Source organism: Balaenoptera ricei, chromosome 9 (assembly GCF_028023285.1).
Source record: "Balaenoptera ricei isolate mBalRic1 chromosome 9, mBalRic1.hap2, whole genome shotgun sequence".
Taxonomy (NCBI): Eukaryota; Metazoa; Chordata; class Mammalia; order Artiodactyla; family Balaenopteridae; genus Balaenoptera; species Balaenoptera ricei.
The window spans coordinates 62,836,044-62,859,737 of NC_082647.1; the positions used below are offsets into that span (position 1 = coordinate 62,836,044).

General features: G+C 36.1%; 1 protein-coding gene across 1 annotated transcript in view; it reads left to right on the forward strand.

Moving 5' to 3' along the window:
• Positions 1–23,104, forward strand: part of GLCCI1 (glucocorticoid induced 1) — a 125,356-nt gene extending 102,252 nt beyond the window's left edge. Inside the window, exons 6-8 of the mRNA XM_059933906.1 lie at positions 5,387–5,597; positions 18,902–19,022; positions 20,183–23,104. Coding sequence (XP_059789889.1) covers positions 5,387–5,597; positions 18,902–19,022; positions 20,183–20,531 — 681 coding nt within the window. The 3' untranslated portion in view covers positions 20,532–23,104. The remainder of the gene's footprint in view (positions 1–5,386; positions 5,598–18,901; positions 19,023–20,182) is intronic.
• The last annotated feature ends 590 nt before the right edge of the window (positions 23,105–23,694 follow it).

Sequence of the window (23,694 nt, forward strand, 5' to 3'; positions counted from 1 at the left end):
ATGAAATAGAAATGATGAAAACAATAGCAAAGATCAATGAAACTAAAAGTTGGTTCTTTGAAAAGATAACCAAAATTGATAAACCTTTAGCCAAGACTCATCAAGAAAAAAAGGGAAAGGACACAGATCAATAAAATTAGAAATGAAAAAGGAGAAATCTCAACTGACACTGCAGAAATACAAAGGATTATAAGAGACTACTACAAACAATACTACAAACAATTATATGCCAATAAAATGGACAACCTGGAAGAAATGGACAAATTCTTGGAAAGGTACAATTTTCCAAGACTGAACCAGGAAGAATTAGAAAATATAAACAAGTAATGAAATTGAAACTGTAATTAAAAATCTTTCAACAAACAAAAGTACAGGACCGGATGGCTTCTTAGGCAAATTCTATGAAACATTTAGAGAAGAGCTAACGCTGATCCTTCTCAAACTCTTCCAAAAAATTGCAGAGGGAGGAACACTCCCAAATTCATTCTACAAAGCCACCATCACCCTGATACCAAAACCAGACAAAGATGTCACAAAGAAAGAAAACTACAGGCCAATATCACTGATGAACATAGATGCAAAAATCCTCAGAAAAATACTAGCAAACAGAATCCAACATCACATTAAAAGGATCATACACCATGATCAAGTGGGATTTATCCCAGGAATGCAAGGATTCTTCAGTATATGCAAATCAATCAATGTGATACACCATATTAACAAATTAAGGAATAAAAACCATATGATCATCTCAATAGACTCAGAAAAAACTTTTGACAAAATTCAACACCATTTATGATAAAAACTCTCCAGAAAATGGGCGTAGAGGGAACTTACCTCAACATAATAAAGGCCATATATGATAAACCCACAGCAAACATCATACTCAATGGTAAAAAATTGAAAGCATTTCCACTAAGATCAGGAACAAGACAAGGATGTCCACTCTTGCCACTCTTATTCAACATGGTTTTGGAAGTCCTAGCCATGGCAATCAGAGAAGAAAAATAAAAGGAATACAAATTGGAAAAGACGAAGTAAAACTGTCATTGTTTGCAGATGATATGATACTATACATAGAAAATCCTAAAGATGCCACCAGAAAACTACCAGAACTAATCACTGAATTTAGTAAAGTTGCAGGATACAAAATTAATGCACAGAAATCTCTTGCATTCCTATACACTAACAATGAAAAATCAGAAAGAGAAATTAAGGAAACAATCCCATTTACTATCGCAACAAAAAGAACAAAATACCTAGGAATAAACCTACCTAAGGAGGCAGAAAACCTGTACTCAGAAAACTATAAAACACTGATGAAAGAAATGAAAAATGACATAAACAGATGGAGAAATGTACCATGTTCTTGGATTGGAAGAATCAATATTGTGAAATGACTATACTACCCAAAGCAATCTACAGATTCAGTGCAATCCCTATCAAACTACCAATGGCATTCTTCACAGAATTAGAACAAAAAATTTTACAATTTGTGTGGAAATGCAAAAGACCCCGAATAGCCAAAGCAATCTTGAGAAACAAAAACGGAGCTGGAGGAATCCCTGACTTCAAACTCTACTACAAAGCTACAGTAATCAAGACAGTATGGTACTGGCACAAAAACAGAAATGTAGATCAATGGAACAGGATAGAAAGCCCAGAGATAAACCCACACACATATGGTCACCTAATTTATGACAAAGGAGGCAAGAACATACAATGGAGAAAAGACAGCCTCTTCAATAAGTGGTGATGAGAAAACTGGACAGCTACATGTAAAAGAATGAAATTAGAACACTCCCTAACACCATACACAAAAATAAACTCCAAAAGGATTAAAGACCTAAATGTAGGACCAGACACTATAAAACTCTTAGAGGAAAACATAGGAAAAACACATCTTTTTGACCCACCTCCTAGAGTAATGAAAATGAAACCAAAAATTAACAAATGGGATCTAATGAAACTTAAAAGCTTTTGCACAGCAAAGGAAACCATACACAAGACAAAGAAACAGCTCTCAGAATGGGAGAAAATATTTGCAAATAAAGCAACGGTCAAAGAATTAATCTCTAAAATATACAAACAGCTCATGGAGCTCAATATCAAAAAAACAAACAACCCAATTAAAAAATGGGCAGAAGACCTAAATAGTCATTTCACCAAAGAAGACATACAGATGGCTAAGAAGCACGTGAAAAGATGCTCAACATCACTAATTATTAGAGAAATGCAAATCAAAACTACAGTGAGGTATCATCTCACACCGGTCAGAATGGCCATCAAAAAATCTATGAACAGTAAATGCTGGAGAGGGTGTGGAGAAAAGGGAACCCTCCTACACTGTTGGTGGGAATGTATATTGATACAGCCACTAGGGAGAACAGTATGGAGGTTCCTTAAAAAACTAAAAATAGAACTACCATATGACCCAGCAATCCCACTACTGGGAATATACCCTGAGAAAACCATAATTCAAAAGGACACATGTACCCCAATGTTCATTGCAGCACTATTTACAATAGCCAGGACATGGAAACAACCTAAATGTCCAATGATAGATGAATGGATAAAGATGTGGTACATATATACAATGGAATATCACTCAGCCATAAAAAGGAACGAAATTGGGATGTGGATGGACCTAGAGATATGGATGGGCCTAGAGTCTGTCATACAGAGTGAAGTAAGCCAGAAAGAGAAAAACAAATATAGTATATTAAGACATATCTGTGCAATCTAGAAAAATGTTACAGATGAACCTATTTGTAGGATAGGAATAGAGACGCAGATGTAGAGAATGGACATGTGAACACGGGGGGAAGGGGAAGGTGGGACAAATTGGGAGATTAGGTTTGACATAAATACACTACCATGTGTAAAATAGATAGCTAGTGGGAACCTGCTGTATAGCACAGGGAGCTCAGCTTGGTGCTCTGTGACGACCTAGACGGATGGGATGGGGCAGGGGGGCGGGAGGGAGGTCCAAGAGGGAGGAGATATAGGTATACATATAGCTGATTCACTTCATTGTACAGCAGAAACTAACACAACATTGTAAAGCAATTTTACTCCAATTAAAAAAAAAATAACATAGTTCTGCTTTTAAGTAAGTCATATTCTAATTTCACAGTAGCCACTTCAGAATTACTCTGGGGTAACCTACACAGTTATAGCTAAAATATTAATTTTAAGAATTTTTAGATTTATGATTAAGTGTGCCTCAAAGTTTTAATAAATCAAAATGTCACCATCAGTGAACCTGTCAGTAGCTTCCTAAGCCTTTATATTTCCCATCATTATTTTGTGTAAATGTGTAAACTTCTAAAATCTGTTTTGTTATTCTAATTCTTCTGAACCCCCTCTTCAACAAAACAGAAGTTGGTTAAGGAAATTGATATATATTATCCAGTTAAAGATTCAGAAATGGGAATACAAAATGATTGTATCAAATAGGACATGAATAAAAGATAACTCAAATTCTTAAACTTTTTTTAGTTACAAATTGATACATTATTCTTTTACTAATTACCAATATTGACATTTTATTAAAGCAGCATTTTCCTTGACTTAAATATCTAAGTTTTAAGAAAGACCTCTGTCATGAAACCCTCATATATTTTCCAAAATGAACTTTCTTTATGGGTTGTTCTGAAAATCTCACACACCTATCACATAATTTTGTCCAAAAAAAACCCCAAAAACCTGCACCAATGATTTATTCTTAGAATTGTTCATTCTAAAATTTAGTGCAGTGTTGTAATTAAAATCTAAATTTAGTTAAGTAAAAGAAAAATTTTAAATAATAAATAATTTTCTTAGCGTTTGACCAAGTAACTTAATATTCCTTTGGGAATATTTCTTTACTAAATTGGAAAATTTTACTTTTTTTGTTTGTTGACAAAATTAACTAATATTCCATAATTGAATATTCTCTTTACAGTAGCTTGGTCATCGTCAGGTTGTGAAAATGGTATAGCTTTGGTTTAGCAACTCTGCATAGATAGATGAAGTTTTTATTTTAGGTTTTGACCTTCACTTAATTTGTTGTAGAAAAACACTGATATATTTTGAGTCTTGCCTAATTTTATCTTACTTCATTTTCCCTCTGACAGTGTTTCTAAAATCTCTGAAATGACAAAGCTCAGAGTAATAGCAGTAAACAGTGAAAATAAGTTGTAAATAAACTAAGAATATATTGGTTCTTTTTTCCTAGCATTTCAATCTTGTCTATGTAATGACAAAAATACTGTAAATATATACAATTGTATTTGTTGACCTCACTTTGTTAGCATGCTGATGAGCAAGATATATCTTTACAGCAGAAGCAGAGTTAGAAAGAGTCCACTGCAGCTGAAGCTCTGATGCCATTTAATTGACCATGTCACCAGGAGCTCTAAACTTTAAGTTCTTGGGGTTTCCCTGGTGGTGCAGTGGTTAAGAATCCGCCTGCCAATGCAGGGGACACGGGTTCGAGCCCTGGTCTGGGAAGATCCCACATGCTGCGGATCAACTAAGCCCGTGCGCCACAACTACTGAGTCTGTGCTCTAGAGCCTGTGCTCCGCAACAAGAGAAGCCACTGCAACGAAGAGTAGCCCTCGCTCGCCGCAACTAGAGAAAGCCCGCGCTCAGCAAAGACGACCCAATGCTGCCAAAAATAAATAAAATAAATACATTTATTTAAAAAATAAAATAAAATAAACTATAGGTTCTTTATTGGTAAAAACATTGTACTTATGAGGTCTAGGGTCTTCTCGGGTCAAAAATATATGATTCATATATGATTCTATGATTATAACTTAATTTCTATTGTTTATTTTTGCCACTCAGAACAATGCATTAGAACTAAGCAAAATTCATTAGTAGTCCTACTCGGTTGGATACCAAATTAGAAGAAATGTTCTGAGTTATCTTAATATCCTCCCTTGAGTACTAATAGCATAAACCTTTTATTATAAATTTTGGGTAAACTGCAAAATCTGTTCCTGGCTTGTAAAAAAAATAATAATAAAGAATGAACAAACGGAAATCCATACCTGTGAATATGAGATTTCTCTTTTTTTATTATCAAGTCAAAGTGACTTCTTGAGCGGTTTGACTAATTCTTAAAGCAAATGTTTATTGAATGTCTGCTGTGTGCCAGGCACAGTGCTAGGGATACAGTATTAAAAGAAGCCCCTGTCCTTGAAGAGTATTACTGGGAGTGCTGACCTAAAAGTGACTGGCAGAAATTAAGACACAAGATTGGTATCTTTATTCTCTGAAGAATCAACTGTGGTGGCGATAATACTGCAAAATGAAATCAAAAGAAACACCAGAGCTTTCTATATGGATGGAGTATATGAACTGTCACTGACGGTGTGATGGTTGTTGCTCTTCCAGCCTGTGGATATCCCGGATGGTCGGAGAGCCCCGCTCCCTGCTCACTACCGGAGCAGCAGCACGCGCAGCATCGACACGCAGACCCCCTCTGTGCAGGAGCGCAGCAGCAGTTGCAGCAGTCACTCACCCTGTGTCTCCCCCTTCTGCCCCCCGGAATCCCAGGATGGTAGCCCTTGCTCAACAGAGGATTTACTCTATGATCGTGATAAAGGTGAGAATGAAATCATCCATTTAGAGGGTTTGTTATAAGGCCTTGGTCATTCTACTTTCTTTGTCTTAGACCATTACATCACCTTTTTTCTTTCATTGAATGGTGGGATTGTAAAGGATTGGTTGATCTAGGTTGGTTTGTTCATTGGTTTCATGTACCCCCTTCTTTGTGACTTTCGCAAACATCTTCCATAAATGTGTCAGAGGAGCACAGCGCATGGTTATACCAGCTAATGAAAGCTATAAAATGAGTGTGTACAGCTTCACATCATATAACACACAGTTTTTTCCTTGGTATTGTCCAGAGTTAAGGATGGTTATTGGTAGAGTTTATGTTCCTCGTGCCTGAGGTTAGATTTCGTATTCAGATTAATTTGGGAGGAAATAATTTCTAAAAAAATCTGTTGGAAGAATGAGTATATTTTTAACCAAGTGGGATAAAGTTTAAAAAGTACCTGCAGCACATCAGGGAATATATTATAGTATGTAGATGAGTTATTAACGAACACCAATAAGAGTGCAGAACCCGTGGGGTTTCTAATTGCCTGTCAAGCCCTGTCTGTCCATGTCCTCCTGTCCTCGTGTCAGGCACTTGGCTACCACTGTTCACTCTCTTCTTTCAGTTTCTAGCCCTCTCAGACTCAAGACACCGAAGGTACCGAAGACTGCCCAGCTTCCACCTTCCTAGCCACTTACAAAGAAACACTGAACTTCCTTTGTAACACATTTATTGCTTTTCACCACAGAGAAGAAGATCATAGGCAACACAAATTTTAAAACATGAAAAAATTAAAAGTTTATAGAATCTTACAGGATTTTATGGGCCTTGTCCTGACTTGACCCCCAACCCCCTCAATTTGTTTTATTTTGAGGTATTAATACATTTAAAGTGCCCAAATATTAAGTGCTAAGCCCCCTGAATTTTTACACACATATGCACTCATGAAACCACTACCTGGATCAAGATACAGAACATTTTTCGCATCCCAGAAGGATCTCTAGCCCCCTTCACAGACAGTATCCTTCTCCTCTCCACCTAGAAGTTACCACTGTTGACTTCCATCATCATAGTCTAATTTTTCCCTGTTACTGGATTTCATAGAAATGGATGGATGCAGTGTGTATTCTTTTGGTCTGGCTTCTTTCAGTCATCATTACGCCTAACTCTCTGCTGAGATGTTAGATGGAAGCTACTTTGGACTTCGCCCTCTGCTTTTATTTCTGTGGGTGGATCTCAACAGTTCTCCCCTTTTCACCTTTTCCTTATTGGAAGCCTTGTGAACTCTCTTCCTCCATTAAGGATGTACTGAAAGCAGTACCTTAGTTAGGCATCTCTCTGCTTCAAGTGGAATGTCGATTTTGTAGAATGCAGACTAGGAAACTTTCATTTCACTGAGGCATCCTACGACAGCAAACACTTCAGTCACTTCCTCACATTTTTAGTATGGATGTTTCCATAGTAAAACAAACAAGAAAACACCTTGCTTCTAGTAGGAGTATTTGTTTTGAAGGTAAATGGAAATGTTAAATAATCTTAATTTATTGTAGGCTGCAGAGGTGGTATATGGTGAAACAGATCTTGTAAAACCCGTCTTTTTTTATTATACCACTAGAAAAGATAAGTGCAGACCACTTTTGCTACTTATTAGCACTTACAGTTGGATTAAGATGAAAAGTAAAAATAACAGTGATAATAAGGCTAGGCAGTTAATTCAGAAGTTTTGTTTTCTTCTGAGTTTAATACTGTGGATAGTTGAGAGATGCTGAACCCAAAGGGAGATGTATTAGGAAGTTGATAGATGAATTCCATTTTGGTTAGCTGGTTGTGAGATTGTCTTCTTGGCCTCTATGGGACTATATTCTATGAGGCAATCTCACAGCCAGTTAGAACCACATTCTCTTTATCTATTCATCTGTCCATGGACACTTAGGTTGTTCCCAAGTTTTGGCTATTGTGAATAATACTGCAGTGAACATGGGAGTGCAGGTATCTCTTCTAGATAGTACAATATTCGGAATTCTGGCTGTTTCTTAGAGAAGTTAGACTTTTTCCTAAGACTTTGCTTTTGGTTGTATATTTTTCTCTATTCCCTTTTATTCTTTTATACCAGATATCTGCCTGCATGACACAAGTGTCTTATCTTTCTTCTGTTCCTCTTGTTTGTTTAATGTAAAATGAGAACGTCGGTCCACATCATCTCTAAGGCCAACAGTTTTTCCCCTAATAGTTAAAACAAATTTTTTTCTTAGTAAAACAAGGTGATAATACTTGTTTTCATACCTCATACCATTATTGGGGTTAAATGAGATATTGGAACAAAGTGCTTAGCACAACTCTTGGTATGTAGTAAACACTCAATAAATGGTGCTGGGTGTGACTAATAGTGATTTTCAAAAAAATTTCTTTAGAAACTAAGAAGACTACAGAATCATTTAAGACACTTTTCTGTTTTCTACAAAACTACCTCAGTTTGGGAATTAAGACCTCATGACATAAGTTTCTTAATATATCTGCCATATTTAGCTTTGAGGCATTACTTTGTGATTAAGATCAAGTTTATGTTACTGTTCTCTGGAAAAAATGTGTGACCTATTACAATGTGCAGTTTCTAGTTCTCAAATCAGCTACTTTCTTTGTGAAGAGAAAATTAAAATAGTATCTATCTCTTTTATATATGTATGTATATGTGTATGTATACATACACATACATGTATTTTAGGATTGGGAGTGGAGATTTATGTATTTCAACGGAGTTTATGCTGCTGGTTTATTCAAGACACATTTGTTGAACATCTGCTGTATGTCAGGCACTCTACTGGAGAGTGGAGAAATACAGAAGAGTAAGATGTGGTATCTGTTTTTAGGGAATCTGTAGTCTAATAGGGAGTAATAGTAATGTTAGCAAGTAATACACTATTATACAAGTATGTTCAGAAAACTAAAGGTACAAAGGAGAGGGAGTTGTCAGTTTTGCAATTTCTGAAACTTACATATTTAAATCATTCAAACTATAGAATAATCTCTGACTCACTACTTCAGAATGGACAGTCCAAATTCTTTTAAGATACTAATTCTAGCTTACAATTTGCATTTTTCCACAGTGAAGCTTAAATTGGTCTTTTGTTTCTTTACATTTATTTCCAGTAAAGAGGAAAAAAAAGGAAGCTATAGATTTCTAATAGGTGGGCATCATTAACTCTGAAAACAGAATTGATACTGTAATTTTGTAGTCAACTAGAATTGATTTGGAGTACCTACCTATTCTGTAGTTGCTGTTGTAGACTAGCTAGTTTAGACATCCTTAGGTGCCTGGATTGGCATGCACAGGTGGGGAGAGGGATAGGCATTGTGAGTATATAGCTCTAATGAGAGATGTGCTAGTTAGCTGATTATTTTTCTAGTACTCATCTGTTATATCCTTATCCTTTTCCTGACTTTATTATTTCTGCTTATTCCTAACATCTGTTTTTCTCCATGACACATATATAATTTGAGACCTATAAAATAATTTTAGTTGATTAGCATAGTGGTTGTTCTTTGGCTGTTTCAATTGCAATGCCAGGACAAAAACACTCTCATTATTGAGAAAAGTCCAGCCTTTAAGAGACTATTTTCAGGTTTTAGTTTTTTGGGTTTGGTGGTTTTTTGACAGATTTTTCCAGTGACCTAAAGACTGAAGGCAGCCTGGTAACATGTGTAAAGTTGCTAGGCTTACTAACCTAATAACAGCCACAGTTCCTACATTATGATCTGTGTGGAGAATTCAGGGATCGAGAATAAGAGCTCTTATTATCTTGACATCTTCAGAATATATCCTAAGAGTTAGCCTAAATTCTTCTAAATTCTCATGCCCAAAATGCAAGGGAGAAAAACAGTCATTTATATAATGTAAATGGCAGTGTCAAATATTAGTTCTTTTAGCAGCTCTGCCAGCTTTCCTTAATAAGGTAGCAAGCCACAAAATCTAGACTTCAGTCTGCCACTTATAGTTGATCTTTGGCACAATTCACTTAGGCAGGTTGTTATAAAATTCTGCAGTTTTGCAAGATATTGTGGAAACACTGATTATTCTAATCATGATGTCAACTGAACCATTCTACGCAGGTCAACTACCAAGAGTTGTATTCCAAGAGTCCATAAATTGATTACTTGGAACTTAAACTATATTTTCCCACAGGAACAATGTATATCATGTAGATGGAGTTTCAAGGGCAAAATGCATATAAGCCTATTTAACTCATACTATGATGTAACTCATAAATATTAATATTTCTAAACTTTGGGTATTAGGACTGAGCAGCCCATAGTTGCAGGAAAGAAAAAAAGTATTATCTTTTCAGGATCTAGGGCTGACCCCAGGCAGACTTTTATAAGAGACTCTTTTTGATATCTTATTCCTTTCTGTATACATTTTAAACTCTATTTACATTCATCTTTAGGGCTCTATTTCTTAACATTCTTTGACCTTTGCCCTTACCATACTTTAACTCTCCACCTTCTAGATATCCTAATCTGCCAAGATTTTGTGGCACTTTTCTTTTTGTGGTTTATATTGTGAAAATAGATATGTTGGATATACTTCTTTTAGCTACCACACCTTGCAAATTGCTGCTTTTGAGCCTGAATCTGTTTCTCGATCAAAAGATTCTCCCCACATAATTCTAGGATGCTTATTATCCTAGAAGAACCTCTTGCTGGTAAAATTACAAAGAGTGTAGAAATCTTATTCCAACAAAGGAGTTATTCCATAGGTTAAAAAGTGAACTTTTCTAGAATTACATCCCTAAGGTCATCTTCCCTGTTTTGCTTTTTCAAGAGTACATCTAAAATTACATATACTCCCATTATCTGATGCGTATAAGAAGCATCCAATAAATGCCTTTCCCCCTCTTTTGGAAAATGTCTACAATTTTACTAATGACAGTTGCTGTGCTGGCTTTCTATGGATGAGTTACTATTCTTAATTCAAAATTAGTAGTAAGTATACAACTCAGTTCTAGCAGTTACAACTCAGAGTCTAAAACAAAAGCAAACCAAAATTTATTAATATGTCCGCATATATAATTTCACTTAATCTTCTATTATCTATTTACTAGACTATAAGCTCCATCAAGAGCAGGTAACTTTATTTTGCTCATTACTTTATCCTCAGCAACTAGAGTGGTGCCTAGCATTAGCATGGAGTAGTGCTTAGTCGAGATTTTTTGAGTATTCCTTCTTCATGGTATGTCCATTTTTTTAAGAATATATTTTTATAGCTTTGTTGAAAACATTAGTGTCTTTTTCCTTAAGTGGTTAACTTATATATGTTAGGCTTTTGAATGTTCAGGAAGAGTATGATAATCCTCCCCGCTACCACCAACCAAAAAAAGATAATAAACAGTCACCACTCTAAGATTATGCTGACTTAGTGATGATAGGCCTTTGGTGAGAAAGAATCCATAAAGTTCAAATTTCCTGTTGAAATTAGGGGAAGGGAAGTAACTTTGCTAAAATCCATCTCGTCTTCTACTCTGATCACGACTGGGGGAAAAATAGGGTATGGGCTAGAGGAAAAGGGGATCTGTTGAATTTTTTTCTCCCTGTTATCTTTTATGTTCCTCTGAGAAGAAATATGGGCACACTGAAGCCACTCCTTGCACTGTGTCTCCTTGTGAGACTAACAGAAGGCAGACCCAGTGAAGCTGTTGCCTAAACTCTAAGATTCTACTGAGGAGAAGCATGGAATGTTAGATTGGAACTTGATCGTCTAGTCTAATGAGGACACTAGAGTTGAGATAGATCAAAACAGTGAGGCAGATAGCATGATGGTAACGAACTCTGACTCTGGTGCAGCCAGGTTGAATCTCTGCTCTGCCACTTACTAATTATGTGTCCTTGGGCAAGTTAGTCAACCTCTCTGTATCTGTTTTCTCACCTGTAAATTAAGGGAAATGATGGCACCTGCCTCATAGGATTGTTATGATGATTAAATTTGCCCAGGTGACTTTACCTTTGTTATCCCCTGTAATATTATCACAATCCTATGAGTAGGGACATTGTCGTTATTTTAAGAATGGGGAGCCTAAGGCTTAGAGAAATGAAGTTAACTTTCCTAAATTTTGTGAAGTCCAGATGCCAACAAAGATCTTCTGTAGGAACTTCATACTACTGCTTGCTGCCTTTGCAGGAGGAATAGCCATTACACAGTCATTCAGCTATGAAAGAGCCTGGTGTGTGGACAACAGTTAAAAAAAAAAAAATTGTGTGGCTGGAGCATAAGGGTAAATGGTAGGTAGTAGAACGCAGTGAGAGTGGAGAGGTAGGTAGAAAGGCCACTGTTTCATAAGGGCCTTGTAGCCTTGCTGAAAGAAATGAAGACCCAAGCAAAGATCTTTTGTCAGCTAAAGCAGGGGTCCCCAACCCCCGGGCTGTGGACCCGTAGGGGTCCGCAGCCTGTTAGGAACCCGGCGGCACAGCCGGCAGTGAGTGGTGGGCGAGCAAACAGAGCTTCATCTGCTGCTCCCCGTCACTCGCATTGCCACCTGAACCATCACACCCCTCACCCCACCCCACCCCACCCCCCGTCTGTGGAAAAATTGTCTTCCACGAAACCGGCCCCTGGTGCCAAAAAGGTTGGGGACCGCTGAGCTAAAGGACGTGACCAGCTTTAAGGATAAAGCTACAGAAGTGGAGAGAGACAGCAAGAGGGGAAGATAAGATGCTATTTTAATAGCCTAGTCCCATCTCTCCAAACTTGATTTATTACATACTTTTTTCAGCAATTTTTAATTTGTACCCGTAATATAAATTGATATATTTCTAAGTTATGTAAGTACATAATTCAATCCATATACGAAATATTTGCTGGTAAAGCTTAGTTTCTTATTTTTAGAGATAAAAAGTAAATACATATAAATGTTGTTTTCTTCCTGCGTATCAGCAGATTGTTTAGTGCACCTTAATTGGGAGACCACAGGTGTAGGGCAAAGGAATTGGAGGAAATAGACCGAAGAAGAATCAGCAGCGTTTGGTGGTTGATTAGATGTACAAGGTGAGGGATTAGAAAAATGAGGATAAAGGCAAAATTCTGGCTTGGGACATAAGAAAACGATTACCACTATTAATAAGGCAGTGACTGTCAGAGAAGGAACAGGCTTTAAGATGACTATTATATAAGTTTAAGATTCCATTTGGTTATCTGCCGAAAAGATGTTATAATACCATTTCCCTTTAGCAAGAATTGGGGGAAAAAAAAAAAAGAGAGAAATACTAAGTTTTACCTGATACCTAGCATTTTGTTTTGTCTTCTGTTTTGTACATAATTAAGTGCTCAGTAAATATATATAAGTGTACATTTAAAATTATATTGAAACTTTTATTAGAAGTTTTCATTTTATCCCCCTGTAGGATACTTTAGGAGCACTTTAATATGAACAGTGTGTTTCAGTGTTTTGAAAACTGATGTCCCTAGAAATTTTTTCATTTAAAAACCTCCAGAATATGAAAAAACTAAGATTGCATCAGACTGATTTTGATTTTGCTGAGAAACTTAATTACATTACTTTTCAAGATATAAAATATTCTGGGTAATCTGAAATTTATTTTCAGTTTAGTTTTACCATTATGATTTATAAGAGACAAGATTTTAGTCTGTAAATTGGTTTGCAGACTGTCTTCAACAGAGTGATTTGCTTTCATTTTTTAACTGCCACGTCGGATAGTCAGATTCAGAGTGATTTGTTCGCATTCATGTAAGATTCTGAGTGAGTAGTTAGCATATCAAGGATGCCAAGTCAGATTTGGAGACAATAATAAGCAATGCTGTTCTGCATATCAGGATTATGTTTGCAGAAGAAGCATTGTACTTATTGTGAGTACACAAAAACAAAGGCACAACTATGATTTGTTTGCTTAATTTGTAAATTAATATCAATTCAGTGAATATGGAATAAATGATTAAAATATAAAACACCTTCCACATATGACAAATATTTAATTAATGGGCCTAACATTTGGAATGTAAGTTAAGTCCCATTAATTCAAAACACAGTCTTATTTGAGACAAAGTTCAAAAATATAAGTAACAAGGATTATGTTACATTTTCTCTCCTTACCCTTTGCTGAATGCTGATGTAAGGGAGATCTTAGCTATAGCTGATGTATTGTTTTATTAAAATTTTGTAACCTTCTCATAAAAGGTTGACTTTGAAATTGTAGAGAAACGTTAGAGACTATTTGTAAAAGTCAAATGTTCTCCTTACTCTTCCACAGTTTTTTTTTTTTTTTTCACTGAAAATGCAGGTTTTCAATACAATCAGTAATGCCAACTGGTTCCAAAAGTTTGTTGTCAAGAAACGCTCGCTATACAGTTGTTTCTCCTTTTTTCATTAGACCATCAAATTACACTATAGCTGATAATTTCATTTCCTGATGCAAAAAAAGTATTTTTTAAATTGAAGCATAGTTGCTGTACACTATTATATAAGTTACAGGAGTACAATACAGTGATTCACAATTATTAAAGGTTATACTCCATTTATAGTTATTATAAAATATTGACTATATTCCCCCTGTTGTACAGTATATCCTTGTAGCTTATTTTATATCTAATAGTTTGTACCTCTTATTTCCCTACCTCTGTATTGCCCCTACCCACTTCCCTCTCCACTGGTAACCACTAGTTTGTTCTCTATATCTGTGAATCTGCTTTTTTGTTACATTCAGTAGTTTGTTGTATTTTTTAAATTCCACATGTAAATGATATCCTACAGTATTTGTCTTTCTCTGTCTGACTTATTTCACTTAGCATAATGCCCTCCTAGTCCATCCATGTTGCTGCAAATAGCAAAATTTCGTTCTTTTTTATGGCTGAGTAGTATTCCATTGTGTATACATACCACATTTTCTGGAAAAGAAGTAATTTTAATACTAGAATAGCAATTCTGTTTAGATCCTATTTAGTTCATCATATTTATAATCTTATTCTAAATTGGCTAACTTTGTCACTAAGTTTAATGTTGGTTGAACTCTATGCTCGTTTTCTCAGCCTGTTATTCTAGCTTTGAAAGATAGAATAATAATTACATTCTACTGGCTCTTGCTACACATGTAATAAAAATATTTTCTATGTAGAGGAATCTATAGAATCTGTATACTTTAGGCACTTTTAAAATTTCAGAATGATAGATCTCCATATGCTAAAGGATGCCATCATGAACTGGCAGAGTTCCTACTAGGCAGTCATAAACTGGAGAATCTGGTACTCCAAATGTTACTCGGCTTCCCCACCAGACACAAAATCTTACCTTTATATACCTTAATAAAGTTAGTGTGCAGACCTATTAAAAATGACATTTCTGTTACTCTCTTGTACCAAGAAAGTGGAATAGGCCCTTAATTTCCGAATGGTTCACCTTTGTTAATTTGTGAATTAGGAATGATGTGTTCTTTCTACTATTGTAGCAGTATTTATTGAGGGCTTATTCTGTTTCAGGTACACATTTTTCACAGCCATCGTATCAGTAGTTATTCCCATTTTATAGATCAAAACACAAGGGGATCACACTTTTCCTAGGCCATGCAGTTAGGCCTAGATAGGAGCCAGGTGGCTTGACTCCATACCAGTGTTTCAACGTTTTCATGATTGGTTCTCAAATTTGGCTGTACTTCAAAAGCATTTGGGAGCTTTACCAAAAAAAAAAACAGCCAGCACATGCCTGGGAATGGGCCCCAGACTAATTAAATCAGAACCTCTTGAGGGGTGAGGTTTCGACATTGGCATTTAATAGTATTGTTAAAACATCTTTGATGAGTCTAATGTGAAACCAGGGTTAAGAACCACCACCCTGTAATTATATTGCTTATTTTAGAATTAATTTTACTTAATTTGATAAAGTAATCTGATAGTAGGAGATAAAGCACGTATAAAGACTTAGGGCTAGAAAAGAACCATGGCAGAGATTTTACATACCTTCCTACATAAATGAAGCAACTTAATATATATGATTTTTTTTATACTAGAATTATGGGCCATACAACTTAACATACCAGAAGTAATGGAGGCCGTTTATAAGGAGAAATTCAGAAAACTCTAAAACTATAAATGTACACACAGTTCAATGAATCTTGTTTCTATATGGAATTTCAGACTTCAGTAATATCTCTAACTTTTCCAAGCTTTAGTTCATTATGATGTGTTTTAAAATGTTTGTCAAACTACTTATATTTTAATTGTAAATACGGTACACATGCATAAGTATAATCTTTTATAATAAAATAGTCAATAAAATGTTTCCATACTCTTAATTTTGAGATCTGGGTGATTCTGTTATAAATATAGATGAAACTATTATGAATGCAGACAGATGTGTAAATAATTATATTCATCACATTTAACTTCATTCGTTATGAGGTTATAAGAACATAAAGTAACATTTAACTTAATCTCAATTACATGTCTAGTTATTATCCTGTTGTGGGATAACATAATGAGAAAATGTATCATGCTTGTGAACAGAAGGGATTAAATTAAGATTACCATGAGACTTCATCCTGAATCTCCTGAGCAAGCATGCTTACCTCACACTTATAATGTTCTGTTAATGAAATGTGGTTATTAAACTCAGCACAGAGTTCTAAATGCAGGAGTTAGACAGCCAAGCTTGGAATGGGTAGAATAGTTTGTTCATGGGAGTTGTTTTTAAAGCATGCCATTTGTAAAGCAAAAAAAAATATTTTGGTACACTGTTCCTTTTTTGTATGTTAGAACCTTTTTTAAAAATCACAGAATTTCAGAGTTAGGAACGGCAGTTCCTTTAGTTATATAGAAACTTAGAGAGGCAGCTGTGTTGAAGGTTATACAACTATACAGCTAATGACAGCTAAAACCCCAGAAAGTTGTCTCCATTCCCTGTTCCTCTTTGCACTCTATCAGATTGCATATTTACCTGAGGAAAAAAACCCCAGATTTAAGAAATCTGTTTACAGCTCCAAATTTTTTTCTTTCAAGCTTTGTCTTTCCAGACCACCAAACATTAAATGTAATATATATACACACACACACACACACACACACATATATATATATATAAATATATGTATATATATATTCTCAACAAACAGTTTTTATTGAAAAGTCAAGGCAGTATAATAGCACTGAATACTATCTTTCTGGGATAGCAATATATTGTGTTTGTTTGTTTAAACATTTATCACCCTCCTCCCCGCCCCCAATAAAAGAATGTTTAAGTGGGTAAAACTCTGTAAAGATATAAGCCTCGGAAATTAGAAAAATTTCAAGGAGAAAAACCATTTAATATGTAATTCATTGTAGATGGTTTATAGGAAGACAGTTAGTTTTGCAGATTATCCAACTCACATCTAGCTTTCAATTCTGGGAAGCTCCCTTGAAACCATCAGTAATGTTATGAGAGAAATCATGTGGTAGGTCTGATGATGTAACAAGAAATAGAACACAGGAGACTGTAACAGTGGCCAAGATGACTTTTCTTACATGATAATAGGGTGGATTCTTAACTACTGACATGGTCACACCCCTGCTGATGGCAGAAAAGGCTTGTTAAAGGCATCGAGCCCATGGTTTTAGGCGGATCCTGCGTTCAGTAGGCCTGTGTTGTTACCACCAGTCCTCTCCATGGAGGCACTACACGCCATAGCTACTTTTTCATGTATGTCCTTATGGCTGGTCGTTGCTTGGATAATAAAGCAAGGTCAACCTGTATTTTTGGTATTATACTGAGTTCAAGGCCTCATTCCCACCAGTTTTTGATTGTAGACCAGTCGTTTTGGTTTAGCCTAGCACAAATAGCAGCAAACTCGGACTCTATAGTCAGGTTAATGATGTTTTGCATCTACCTAAGAGAAAAAATAATATTCCCTCTCCTCCCTCCCATCTGTTTAAGCTATATAGGATAAATGTTGAGTCTAAGAAAATCCTCAAGTCTGAAGAAACCCAACGTAACTCCAAGACTTAATTCCTTCCAAGAGACTATGCATAATCTGTATGGACATGTGTAACAGTAGTGATGGAGAAACTATGTGGTTTTCTAGGTTTCCCAATAATGTGGCCTTGTTATTTTGCAGGCAATGATTTCCCAGCCAGAGATATAGCCATATTCAAATATAAGCACACATCTTCATGCCCAAGACTTACATAGATGCTCTTTGAATCATTCACCAAATACACTCTAAGTGTGCCTCAAGGGTCTACTTTCTAAGCATGTATTATACTTCATTAATGATGATTAAAAAAACCCTCCCTGTTACTCAGATTCTGAATGTTGGGCCATGTACTGTATCCTAACTGAAGCAACTTATCAAAATTGTGACACGTGAAATTTATGGTACTAATGCCATCTTTCAAAATACATACGAAAATACTACATCTCAATAGGTCATGTGCTTAGTATTTTAGCATGGGGGATTGGTTTGCATTAAGTCAGAATTTGTTTAAATAGGACTATTGTATTTATAAAGGTATGTTACTGACTTTACAACTTGGCATCTTAAAAAGATAATGACACATTTTGGTGGATATGAATTTCCAAAATCCTTTGCCAGGTAGGAAAGGGAGAAACTGCATATAGGTTTTATGGCTTTTCATGAATAGACCATTTCTTTTTGGTCAAAAATACAAAGAAAACATGTTAGAGATGCTTTTAGATTCCTCGTGCTTCCAGCAGCGAAAATACAAATAGTGCTCAAAAAGTTCTTTTATGTAGACATTTTAAAGGCAAAATTCTGAACATTACCTTTTTCATTGTGGGCCAAGGGAAAGTATATTGTGTTATAAGCCTATTTTTCCCTGCATATATGTTATTCACAGTGTTTAGTAAAACTAACGTTTCTGCTAAGAACTTTTATAATGAAGATTATTCCACATGTTAAAATTTTCAATTAAATTGGTTGAACAGTGAGAAAATATAGAGAATGCTGTATTTAATCTCTTAAAATTCTGCATGGCTATACATATTACCCCATTTATTTACCTTTTTGATATACATAATGATGTATTTATTTTCAGGATTACAGCTCTACTTTACTCCAAATGCAGTTGTCTGGACCAAAATACCTGCTTTTTATGTTCTGTGGTATGGCAGATTACTGTTGCATTGAAGCTTTTATTCATAAGATATGTACTACACAAGGATGTTAGAAACAGCTTTGCAATAAAGGAAGCTCTGTGGTGGAAGCAAAGGGGCAATAGTGGATAAACTGTGCAAAAGAGGCTGCTTGTTTGGAAATCAAATTTAATTTAAAAGAGCTTTCAATCACTAGTTAATATAACTGCTTTAAATTTACAGACAGTGGGAGTAGCTCACCGTTACCCAAGTATGCTTCATCTCCCAAACCAAACAACAGCTACATGTTCAAACGGGAGCCCCCAGAGGGATGTGAGCGAGTGAAGGTCTTTGAGGAAATGGCGTAAGTAATGTCTTTTCTGTCAGCTGGGATCTGCAAAGCTGTAAAGCTTTTTACTGAGACCAGTTGATTACAGATGAATCAACTACTCCATCCAGCTGATAATGTGTTTCAAAAGCAAATTATGAAAAGAGAGTTGAATAGGCAAAAGAGATCTTATTGAAGGAGAATTAGAGTTTGTGTGCTGGAAATATGCTAATACAAAGAAGCTTGGAAATTCATCCTTACTACCTAAAAGATTTATTTTTAATCATTAAGAATTTTCCTTTCAAAAGTTCTATTAATTTAGATGGCTAAAAAAAAAAATAAAGACATTTAGCGGCAAAGTGAATATCCATGTGTGGCTAGCCTTAACGATAGTGATACCACAAGCCAGAGGGAACTCACTAACTCATCTCCTTCCCTGTAGACACATCTAGCATGTGTATTCATTGAAATTAGACTTTCTGTTCACAGATTTTTTTTTTTCTTTTTGAAAGTTCGGTATGTATGAAATAGAAATTAAAGGGAAAAGAGGTTCATGCTGTAAATACTCGGCAGAATAACTCAAAAAAAGAGTGTGTGGCTCTTGGACTCACTCATCCCTTTGTCCCAGTGCAGGTGCCCTAGTGGAGGCTGCTGGACTCTTGTAACCTAGAAGGGGACAGAGACGGGTCCTGCAGGAGTTGATGGCTTAGTTTCCGGGCAGGGGAGGAGAGGAAGGGCTTGTGGACGCTGTTCTGTTGGGCTGACTCATCAAGAAACTACTGAAACTTTTTTTCCTGATCTGTGTTAGTAGAAGTATGTCTAGAGATACAGAAAAAGGAGGAAATGCTTAAAGCCAAATATATGATTGGGTAATCCCTCTCCCAATATCCTTAACAGAAAAGGTCATTTTAACACCGCATAATCCGTGTTTCTAAATGAATGAAAGCAAACTAATCTCTGAAAAATTCTGTCTGCCCAGTCCTTTCGAAAATCCTTTTGTTTTAAATGTCACCTCAGTGCTGTGTACATCAGTAGTATGCCAGCTGACTTGTGCTATGGAAGATGTTTACCCCTCTGTGTACACTTGATTCATTCCCTGCCATCCACATTTTAGCTGTTTTAGAGAACTCCAATTAATTCAGAAAAGTGCTTAACGTTTTAGTGATTGTAAACCTAATTCTGTTTTATGGTTTTAGGTCTCGCCAGCCTATCGCAGCCCCTCTCTTTTCATGTCCTGACAAAAACAAGGTTAATTTCATCCCAACCGGATCAGCTTTCTGTCCTGTAAAACTTCTAGGCCCTCTCCTACCTGCCTCTGACCTGATGCTCAAGAACTCTCCTAACTCTGGCCAGAGCTCAGCTCTGGCCACCCTGACCGTCGAGCAGCTCTCCTCCCGGGTTTCCTTTGCGTCTCTCTCTGATGGCACCAGCGTGACGAGCTCCACAGAGACCTCAGTCCAACAGCCATCCCCGCAGCCGCAGCAGCTCCTGCCGGAACTGCAGGGTGAGGAGCACATCTCCGCTCAGAACTACGTGATCATCTAAAGCAGGGGGAGCTGGCCTCTACCCTGTGTTCCCTGGATTAGCAACTAGATCTCAGACATCTGTCTGCATGGAGTGACAAACTTCCTGACACCACCACCACCACCAGAACACTTATCAGCATCACAAAGTATCTCTTAACACTGATCTTGGCAGGGACGGAACTCCTATTCAGCAGTTTTTGTGGAAAGCAGGAATGCTTGCAAAAATGTGTGTATCATTCAGCATTTTAAGTGGAGACTATGCATTTCATAGTATGTTTGACAGATTAGTACTGTGTCCTGTGTCTTGTTCCAAACTCTTCAGTATAAATAAGCTCTATATCAGAAAGTTGCCTGTCTAAATAGAAAATGTCTTGCTGTGTTTTGTCCTATGGAAAAATACTGTACTTCAGAATTATGTTTACAATTGATCCAGGTGTTTGTTTCTAACTTCTGTAATACATACAATGCAAAAAAAATAAATAAATAAATGGCCACAACAGTTGCACAGTGCCCACCCTATGGCCTAGCTTCAGGTACTTCAGTTGAAGTCTAAACTCAGGTAACTTGGAATGTATATCATATTGGGATATTAACTATTTCACAGCTAAAAAGCTAAAGAGGGAACATCACTCTTTTGCCTTTTCTTATTTTATGCATTTCCCTTTCCTCATTACATTCCACATTCTTAGAATAAGAAGTGCATTCAACCCTAGGAGAACAGAAATCCTGGACATGGGTGAACATGAGGAGAACCAGCAAATCTGTGGTGTCTGACATCACTTTTGTCATGTGGTTACACGTAAAACAACTATTGCATTCACTGTTTCAACATGTGTAAATGTGGCTTTATTTTGTTTTTTTTTAACAAGTTCAGGTGTTGCTCAGTTAATGACTGATACAATGTTGCAAATAAAATGTCCAGTACTAGGCTGTACAAAAACATTCCACCTTGTGTGTGTGGAATTTAAAGACAAGAATGTCTAGGTCTAATTTCAGGACCAGTGCAGTTTCACAGGGGGATGGCTGAGGTTATTTTGTTTATATTGGCCATCAGGGTCATGAAATGCTACTGTTCTATCAAAAGGCATGTTAATGTTTGGTTTCTCTTTTGGAAATTCTTTAATTTGCATGTTAAGAAATGACACACTTTTGGTTATTGTTTTCCTCAAGCAGTTCAGGTGCATGAGTTACATTCACACAGAGAGAGCATATGTGAGTCTCAGAATTCAGCATAAGTAAGCAGGTTATGTGGTGACTTACAAATGCAGTAGTTTGAAGCTGTCTCATTCAAGCCTCTCATAATAATACCATGAACAGTTCTGCTCACATTTTGGATGCACTAAGTAGAGCATAAACCCAAGTAAAGAGCCCTGAACTTGCAGACTCAACCTAACTTCTCTAAGTGTGAAGAGAGCCCTAGATATTCCTGATTGGTCAGTGGAAGAGCCCAACTTCAGACATTGTTTTCTGCAGCACAAAGAGAGTATTCAAAAGCAAAGGGAAGTTTCTGTATTTTTATTCCATTGCTTTCAGTTCAATAAAACAGTTGTTTCATCTGCACCTGAAGTGTATGGCACAGTTTTCTTAAGAATTAGGGGAACAAGGTGCTTACAGTTACAGGAACGTTTCAGTTCCTTTCAGTCATTCCTGGGTTTTTCTTTGTTTTATTTTCTAAGGAGGTTGAGGAAGGAAGAGTTGATAAAGAAGAAAGCAACACCATTGATTTTTTTTTTTTTAAAGAAATGATATATATATATGTGTATATGTTTGTGTGTGTATGTGTTCTGTGTATTATTTTGTCATGATCCCAATTATCTTCTTTCCACCAAAGTTTGCAGTAATATTCTCTCCTGAAGGTGCATTCTGGCTCCTTTAAATTAGTCAGTGTTATATTGTAGGAGACTGTCATGGGAAAGGACTCAGTTTACTTTCGCCATTTTCACAGGGGAACCTTTTAAAACAATCTATTCAGCAGAAGACACCTTTAACCCTAATAATCTCAGGCCTTGATGAAAATACTATATTTTGTAGATTATGGTTAAAGGGAGAAAATATTAGTTCTGTAAGATAAATATGAGCTCCATTAACTTCTGATATCTGGTTTAGCATTACATAATGTGTTGATCTTATGCTCTGCTTTTGTCCAAATAAGATGCAATAGTATCAATATCAGTTTCTGAACGATGGACTGAATATGCTTTTTTTGGTAATGAAATCTGATGTACGATACTTATAGTGACATGTGCTTTTATTTTCTCATGAGAAAACTAAATATTAATTGTGTTGTACATTTGTTCTTAGCATATATTAAAGTTTTGAACCAAATGTGTTAAAGCTTATGCTTTGCCATGTAAATTTCCCAGAAGTTGTTGAGCTCAAATGTATCCTACATCAGCTGTAGAAATTTGTCAGAAATTGTTTAAATTTTGTATATAGTTGTACTGTTTAATTCTAGCCACTGCGCTGAACAGTATTCGAGTTACCATACAATATGGCTTTACACAAGGAAATGTGTGGCTTTTGTTTTGTATTTTTTCAGTATAGAAGTTCCTGTGTCTTCTTATTTAAATAAAGTTATTAGTAAAACTGGAATAGTTCACATATGTTTTTGGAAAGACCGAGCTTTTCAGCATCTTACCTGACAGGGATGAATTCAGCTCAGGGAAATGGCAGTATTCAGTACTCACTCAGTTCCTGACCTGCATCTCTGGGTTGTAGGTAGTCTGACTGGATCAGATTTCCACAGCCTGGTTTCCTCTTGACATTTAATTTACACACTTTCCATCACAAGGTAAGAAGCCAGATGTCTGAAGTTCCAAGTCTTTGTACTGCTCCCAGCTATGAGCACCTTAAAAAGAGAAAACATTGTCCCCATGTTATTATTTTATGCCTAAGAATTATTTATGAAAATAAGTTTTTTAAGTTCAGTGAAATCGCAACAAAGGAAGTTGCAGCAAAATTAACAAATTTTTCACTCTTTTTATATATGTTTTCAGGATAATAGGGAGAAAAGCTTTACGGAACAAAGGAGTGTTGATGTTCTTCCCAGTTACCCAAATAGGGTCATCATAGGCCACGTGGTGGCTTGAAAGCAAAAACAAACCACTTTGAGAAATAATTTACCAGCAGAGTATTCTTCATTTCCGAAGCACATCTCACTAAAGAGATTGATAAGATTTGAC